The 8,963-nt window shown below is 40.6% G+C and overlaps 1 protein-coding gene across 8 annotated transcripts in view; it reads right to left on the bottom strand.

Annotated features, from left to right (window-relative positions):
* Positions 1-6,182: 6,182 nt before the first annotated feature.
* MB21D2 (Mab-21 domain containing 2) overlaps positions 6,183-8,963 on the bottom strand; it is a 112,158-nt gene continuing 109,377 nt past the window's right edge. For 6 of the 8 annotated variants that reach the window (XM_056565416.1, XM_056565420.1, XM_056565418.1 and 3 more), the window contains exon 2: positions 6,184-7,922. In XM_056565416.1, coding sequence (XP_056421391.1) covers positions 6,658-7,920 — 1,263 coding nt within the window. In that variant the 5' untranslated portion in view covers positions 7,921-7,922 and the 3' untranslated portion in view covers positions 6,184-6,657. Of the gene's footprint in view, positions 7,923-8,963 lie in introns of all 8 variants that reach the window. The other 2 variants (XM_056565419.1, XM_056565412.1) reach the window with 2 other exon arrangements.

Below are 8,963 nucleotides of genomic sequence, written 5' to 3'. Positions count from 1 at the left end.
ACTGGTGAGTGCCATCCTTGTATTTCTTTCTGATGCATTTGATGTAAGCGATTTGTGCTGTATAGGATAGAGCACCACCTGCCTTGGATTGCATGACTCCCATGAGTTGTAGTTGAAGCTGTGAGACAACAAGCACAGCCAGGCGTTTTGTATGCAGTGCCAGATTGACTGTTCCTCTGCTTGCATATGCATATTTTTAATTACAAACACATACAAAGCATGTATTTGCATTTTGTAACACAGCACTTGCCAATGATTGGAAAGCCCAGAGAATGAATTGAACAAAGGCCTCACCTGCATGACCCACTCTGTTCATTTGGAGCAGTTGGACCCCCACAAGTTATCCCCTACCCTGTGGACAGCGTATAAATGGTCCAGCCCTTAAAAGTGAGCCTGTCATCAGTGTCACCCGCACAAACCTGTTGGTACAGGCTTGTTGTGTGGATGACAGTAATGATAACGATATTCCCAATCCGTGGCTCATTCACAGTTATCCTCCTTAATTTGGGAGGGGGGGGGGGGTTTATGGATAGGCTTGGCTCATGGGCGGCACTCTATGAGCACTCTGATGTTCCCGCTGTTGCTTCTTCACTTGGCCTGGCTGCGAGCAGGCTTAAGAAAGCAGCAACAGTGACATCAGTGGGCTTCTGGAATGCCGCCTGTGCACCAAGCCTAATGTCCTAAAGAAGAGAATAACAAGTGAACAGGGCCACGGACAGGCCTGTGATTATCTTCATTTTCCATCAGTGTCACCTGCACTACAAGCCTGTACCAACAGGTTAGTATAGGTGACACCGATGACAGATCCCCTTCAAATCCCTTTGCCTTAACTGCAATTAAACAGAAGCATCTGATTTCTAAAATTTCAGTTTCCATCAGGGTCTTTATCTGGTTCATTATTATCATATCTATCTTAAATATAGCAAAACTGGGTCAAAAAAGTTCTCACATAGTTGTTGAAGTACTGGTACTATGATGTTTTTCAACCATTAGCTCTCAAATATGTATACACATTGCTTTGAGGATTAGAACAGAAAAATCATCAGTCCAAGTAGATTTCAATTTTTAATTTGCATGAGAAAAAAAATGCATATTATCAATGATACAGTCTGATAGCAGCGCATAGATACAATGACATATGTTTTGTTGGGATGATGACTTATGATACACACACATCCTACACAATCAATGAGAAGAGGAAATTTCAGCCAGGTGAATGCATTACATCGTAGTTGGAGAACCAGGACCAGTGAAATGAGAACAGGTTTTATTCTATGATAGAGAAAGTAATCCCATATATGGCAGGAAACAATTAAACACAAAGAAAGACATAAGTAATATTAGTGCAAATAATGCATATGGTAATGCTTATTGTTATAAATGCCCCAACCACTGTCAATTTATAAAAGCGAAGCCCCCCGTCCCACACCTCCCAACAAATACCTTCTCACCTTCATTTAACAGAATCTAACAACCTATCATGACCGGTACATTATTCTACATATACCGGGAAATGCTCCATTCACTGTGTACCACTGAATGGTAAGGATTTTCCGGTCATTTAAGAGAAAACAAACTTGGTGTATGGATTGTATAAAAGTGATAGCACGGTAAAGAGGTGATGTACTTCCCAACAATCAAAAATGCTGTGAGAGTCCAATCTGACTATTGAGGAGTATAGCACCTCTTTAGAAAGAGGTCATATAGTAATAAACTCTTGAGATATAGGATTCTTGACTATCAACTTTGAAATAGCACCAAAAGAATCTAATGAGTATGATCCTAATGTATGACCCCTTTTAAAACCCACTGTAACCTGCTTACATACATTGGAGGCAGCCAATTGGTAAACCCAATTGAGCACTTTTGGACACACTCCTGTGAGGCATTGGTCCTTAGTTATTGTAGAGCTTATCAGCTACATTTTAAATCACAAAAGTATGCTACAACTGCAGAGGGGCCACAGGCACAATGTCAAGTGCACCTATGGTCTGGGGGGTGCTTATTTGTTAATACGACTATTACACAGTAATGTCCAATTTTCTTTCTACACGTACCCTTCTGTATTGTAAAGTGCGGCAGAATATGTCAGTGCTATATAAAAACAATATTAAAGATTATTGTCAACCTCACCCAATGATTTTGCCAGGACTGGTCAACTTTGCCCCATCAGATGATGCTTGACATTCAGGAATGCCAGATTTCAAATGCCCCCATCCTTTTGTTCCTTGAAGACATGAGCCTCCACTAGAAATGTCTGGTAACAGTTTTCTTGTAAAAGTGTATGGAATATTATTTTCAAACTAATATGTATGAGGAGCTTAAAGGGTATGCCGCCCCTAAACATCTTATCCCCTATCCAAAGTTTAGTGGGATAAGATGCCTGATTGTGGGGGTCCGATTGCTGGGAACCCCCACAATCTCGGTTGCGGCACCCCAGACATCCGGACTTCGCTCCGTACCGGATGACTGGCGATGTGGGAGGAAGCTCATGACGTCACGGTCATGCCCTCTCAATGCAAGTGTATGGGAGGGGGTGTGGCGGCAGTCATGGCCTCTAACATAGACTTGCATTGAGGGGCGTGGCCGTGATGTCACGGGCAGGGCGTGATCGTGACGTCACTAGTCTCTGGTGCTGCACCTGACGCAGCAAGGAGATCATGGGGGTCCTCAGCGGCGGGACCCCTGCGATCAGACATCTTATCCCCTATCCTTTGGATAGGGGATAAGATGTCTAGGGGTGGAGTACTACTTTAAGAGTATGTTCAAATGTTGATAACTCACAGAAGGTTTCCCACAGGAGGAAAATCCGCTGCAAGTTTCATTACCATTCACTTCAATGAGTCAGAGGAAAATCCACGATAGTGGCAGATTTGCAGATTGACTGTGCACCCATTGAAGTAAATGGTAGTGAAACGTGCAAAACCTGCTGAGAATTATCAATGTGTGAACATACCCTAAGAGTAACTGTGCTTTATTAGATGCAGATGTTTTCTCTTTAGACATAGGATAGAAACATTTTTAGACATGTTTTGCCAAAACCAGGTAGAACCATAGATTATTCTAAGTACCAGCATAAAATAGTGTTTGAATATATATTTCAGCTTCCTTACACCATACTCTACCCTATTCATAACATGATTCATGGGAAAAAGTGATGTTTAAAGACTAATAGATTAAAAGCACAACATGGTAATTTCTTCAAAAGCAAAAACAAAAAAAATATCCCCACGACTTAAAAGCAGACTTGTCAGCAGGTTTTTAGAGTATAAAGTATGGATATGGCTGTATAGGACATTTGACCCTGAATCTGTTAATACAACTCATTAGTTAATTGACTGGAGTGTTGAAATATGAGAGTTTAAAGGGGTTGTCCAGGAAGCAGAAAAGGTCCTACCTACTCCCCGGTGCTCCACTTTCGCTCCCTGGTCATCTTTGAAATATACTGTTGCGAGATGGGAAGGGGTGGGTGCTTGTCCCGATGCAGGATGTTGCAGCAACATTGGTAACATCATGCAGTTAATGGACATTTCGCCCAAACTGCATGATCTGGACAAGCACCCACCCTCCTGTCTTTGAACAGTATAAGTCCGATATAACAAAAAAACTGAAGTGCAGCACCTTTTCTGCTCTGCAGATAACCCCTTTAAAAAGATAGGCATTCCCCTTGGCTGCTAGAGCCAAGCAGCGTTTGGCTCCTTCACCAGTTAGATGCTTTCCTCAGGTCATCTTCTATACCCCCAATTGACAACCACTAGGCTGTACTGTGAGCCCTCTTCCCTGTACTCTAGCAGCCAAGGGGAACGCCCAGTGGGCCCCAAAGCCTAATTTGAATATCTTTTTAAGCTCTGATATTTCAGTGCTGGAGAAGTAAATTAACTAATAAGAGGTATGTATGGATTCAGGGACAAGAGTCCTATACAGCTACGACCTACAAACATGTCCGCTTTAACCCATGAATTCCTAAAGAGGGTCCTCCTAACCACTGTCTGCATGTTTGCTCTGATGTCCTTCCTACAAAGGAAGAGAACTGAGAACTGATGCAAACAGTTATACCTATACTGGCAATATTCACTATATACAAAGAAAAATATATTATATAATATGAACTACAATTACATTTGTCTATAAGCCTCTGGGGCCACATGCCACAGATTCCAGTAGTAGAGCACAAGTGGCATAGTATCAGCAGAAGTCCAGTATTTTATTTTAGTGGAGACTGTACCTAGAAAAGAGATTCGAATTTACAGACATTACAACATTCTTTGGATTAACATTTCTGAAAGTGAAGAAGTGAAATAATCCAATCTGATAAGATTCTCGAAAAGGAAAGAGGTGCCCCTTTAAATCTGATCTGAATATTTCGATGAATGTGACAATTTCAGGTAAACTTGTCGTACTCATTGTGTACAAATAGCTTATCATACGTAGTGGACGTGCCATCATCTTAAAGCAGTGGTCACAAACTGTGACCCTGCAAATGTTTCAAAACTTCAACTCCCAGAATGCCCGGACAGCCGTTGGCTGTCCGGGCATGCTAGGAGTTGAAGTTTTGCGACATCTGCAAGGCTACCGTTTGAAACCACTGTCTTTAAAGGGGTATTCCAGGAAAAAATATTTTTTATATATCAACTGGCTTCAGAAAGTTAAACAGATTTGTAAATTACTTCTATTAAAAATCGTAATCCTTCCAATAATTATCAGCTGCTGAAGTAGAGTTGTTCTTTTCTGTCTGACAACAGTGCTCTCTGCTGACACCTCTGTCTGTCTCGGGAACTGCACAGAGCAGAATAGGTTTGCTATGGGGATTTGCTTCTACTCTGGACAGTTCCCGAGACACGTGTCATCAGAGTGCACTAAGACAGAACAGAACAATTCAACTTCACCAGCTCATAAGTGCTGAAAGGTTTAAGATTTTTTTAATAGAAGTAATTTACAAATCTGTTTAACTTTCTGGAGCCAGTTGATATATATATATATATATATATATATATATATATATATATATATATATATATATATATATATAAAGTTTTTTCCTGGATAACCCCTTTAAGTGTCCAGAAGAACAATTTCACTGCACGGCTGACCAGTATAGTGCGGTATAACCAGGTCATCTTAAACCTCTGACATCGGGTTTTGCACCAACTCAGTTCAGCACCAGCTGCAGAATTATCAGCCAAATGATCAGTGCAATGTAAGACAATGGAAGCCCAATGCAATTCATTTATTTCCATAACATAAATTTAGTTTCTTAACATGTAGACAAATTAAATAGACAATGCAAACATAAAATGGTCATTAAGGCTCATGTTCTCCCTTAAAGCAGATCTGTCAGCTTAGAATGCCGCACTATATAAGGGCAGACCATTTCATTTACAGGTCTTTACTCCTAGTAGTAAAAACGGTACAAATACTGTTGCACTGAATGGCTAAAAGAAGCACAAGGACACTGCTCCTGCATGTGGCCTTCTCTGCAGTGACTGACAGACTGCTGTGTATATGGGCATACATACCAGACGATCAATTGCTGTCCTAGTGGTCAGGGGCAGTTTCCCTCCTTTTAACAATAGTAAGTCAAGAGAAATACAAAATAGCGACCACAGTGCCTCGTGTAATCCTGCAAATGAGGTTAGGGGTGAGGGTCTGTGAATTGGACTCTAACCTGGTGTAACCCTTTAGGTTATGCGTATCACCCCTGAAAATGGGGTATCTGAAGGATTGCAGGCCATCCGGTGCTTGACTGGCATCCAAGGCTCAGGATCCAGTATAATAAATGAAGTAGAGTGAAAGAAAAAATGCTCTGAAGTGGCGCCATCCAGTAGAAATATATACCGTAGAATGCTTTATTGATAAACAAATGATAATATATTAAAAATTACATAAAACATCTATAGCAAGACGCGTTTCGGGTGATATCCCACCCTTTATCAATTGCAGATGCTGGAATAGAATACCAGTAGTCGACATATATATATATTCAAAAGGGCGCCAATAAAAAGGGGGGCATAATAGACCCATTGTAATTATAAGGCTGTTTGTGTTTTACTTTTATGTATTTATATTTATTTTCACCCTTATAATTACAATGGGTCTATCATACCACCCTTTTTATTGGCACCCTTTTGAATATATATGTCGACTACTGGTATTCTATTAATCTGCAATTGATAAAGGGTGGGATATCGCCCGAAACACGTCTTGCTATAGATGTTTTATGTAATTAGTTTTTAATAAATTGTTTTATTTATAAAGAAAGCATTCTACGGTCTATATTACTACAGCATAGGATTTTTTTTCTTTCACTCTGCTTCATTTAAATATAGTAGACACATAACTCTAAACCGCTCTCATTAGAGGGATGTTAAAAAAAATCTTTGTGCGCCATTTGGGCTACTAGGAGTACAGGCCTCGAAACTGTAATATACTTCCCTTACATAGGGTGGCGTATACAGTTGCCAGATCCGCTTTAAAACGAAAAATGATCAAAGCAGCATATGAAATAGTAATTTACTGTTTCAAAATTTGCAAAGTCCTGCACAATCAGGATTAAAAAGTTCTTAAAATGTTCTTGACAGATCCAATCTATGCTGGATATGTAAAAACAAAACAGCACACAGACTACACATCAAGTCTTAATGCAAGCATGTGAAAGTCTCAGAAAAACTTATCATCAATCCTAAAGTGAGGCCTGGTTACATCGTCGGGGTTAATGAAGACAGAGATGGACTTTCCTGGGTTCTCAGTCACTAGCTGCTGTAATTTTTTGGCTAACCGGTCGTCAGGTTGGTTATTGTCTCCGCTGTCGGACTGCGGGGATGGTATGCTGGTGGTGCTCCCTCTCCTTTGGATATCCATGGTGAGCCTGTTTGCTGCCTTGACGTGTTCTATGGCTGTTCGGAGGTGTTCTGCTGGATCGGATCTCACAGAAGAGAGCTTCCTAGCATGTAACATAACAGTCTCCTCTGAAAGGTGCTCTAGCATATTGCACTGAGGAATGAAGTAATTGGGGCACATTTTGTTCACTAAGCAATGCTGCAGATCATCAATAAGTCCCAGAAGAAAATGGGCAGCATAGTCATCTTGGGACAAGTAGTTAGCCGGAAGTCTATCACATGCCCATAGCATCATACTTCGAAGATGGTACGGACTGATAGCTTTTGGTCTTGATAAAAGCTTAATGATTATGGCTTTACAAGCTTGATAGGCTTGCATTAAGCTACTGGAAATGCATTTCTTCAGTTGGACTTCACTTCTGGCAAAGGACAATCTCCATTCATTATCTTTTTTACCTTTATAGGAACAAGCTGGCACTAAATAGAAGCCACTTATTACTTCTTCTTCTGTAATCTTGCCATCCCAAAAATGGTTCTCCATTAGCCAACTTTGAGCTACAGCTGGCCAACCTTTGAAGGAAACCACTGGAACAATATCGTACATCATTCGACTGCTTCCAACGGCCAAAATGATTGTAATAATGGTGCCATTCTTTTCAACCTTCTCTACCTTGGGCATCCCTCTCTGAGGTTTCTTCTGGATCTCAGACAACACAATGCTGATCGATTCATGGAACCAATCTGCAACTTTAGTAGGGGAGAAAAAATAGTTAGTAGCCCCGTTGATGTGGTCAACTATCGTGCAACAATCTTTCCATTTGGTGATGGTCCCTTCATCAAACAATCGAAGGCTGAGCCATGAATGACAAAGGGCAGAATGACGCATATCCAGTGTGACTGGTTGGTTTCGGTCATGAAGTTTTAAAGCTGGCACAAGTAAAGTGAAATCCATGTCATAGTCTGTTCCACGGGCGTAAACATTTAACTCATCCAGATCCAGGTCAACGACTCCTTCTCGAACACCGCCTGAAAGCAGGAGATACTCATTGGCCACAGGCAACTTCTGGTCTAGTTTCTGAACCATACCTAAAAAAGAAGAATAAAAGCACAATGGTTAGCTTACAAGCAATGCAAAAGTATTGGTGATAACACAAGCAAAATGACAATACTACTACAAAGCTGTTTTCTTAGGTTTTTCTTGTATTAGAAAATATAGGATAAAAACAAATCTATGGACCAAGAGACACTGAAAATTTGGTTATCTAAAAATGAACATGTAACAGGGGTTGCATTGTACTATAGCATCAAAACAGCGCACCTGAACAGAGGCAGGGAAGCTCAGAACATCGACTCCTGCCTGCATTGCGCAAAAAGGGTTAATTAACATATTAGTGATGGGGATAATATAATGTGCAACTGCGGAACTGCTTGAGCAATACATTCAAACAGGTGTCACTTTAACGTGTACCTGTCGTCAACAAAAACTTGTTATATAATGTAGATAATACCATTATATGTATATTTGTAATATACATTGGTTAAAAAATGTGTATATTTTTGTCCCTGCAGCTATTGTCTGTGTGTCTCTATGAGGAGTCCAAATACAGGAAGTGAGGGTGGACTAGCAGGGCTCTGTGCACTAAGAAAAAGCAGGACAGTGTGCACTGAGCCTCTATGACATGTTCCTGGCTCATACATCAGGACGATTGACAAGCCAGTAGCCTGCACAGAGCCCTGCCTGTCCTACACTCACTTCCTGTTTTTGGACTCATCATAGAGACACACAGACAATAGCTGCAGGGACAGCATTTTTTCACCCAAAAATATACACAATTTTTAATCAATGTATATTACAAATATACCTATAATGGTATTATCTACATTATATAAAAAGTTTTTGTTGACGACAGGTACACTTTAAAGCTTGCACTGGGCATGGATCTGCCCATCTAAAAGAACCCTTAGCAGCTGCTGCCAGAGGAATGTTTGGCTGGTCACAGCTTTTCCAACAACTTTGAGGAATTGCTGGGGGTGCTGGGAGCCAGTTCCATCGATCAGGTAATACCATTCTAGGTTCTATATACACTGAGCGAATTAGAAAACACCCTCTTATTTCAAGAAATACAT

Source organism: Hyla sarda, chromosome 3, assembly GCF_029499605.1.
Source record: "Hyla sarda isolate aHylSar1 chromosome 3, aHylSar1.hap1, whole genome shotgun sequence".
NCBI lineage: Eukaryota > Metazoa > Chordata > Amphibia > Anura > Hylidae > Hyla > Hyla sarda.
This window is presented reverse-complemented; position numbering and strand designations above follow the sequence as displayed.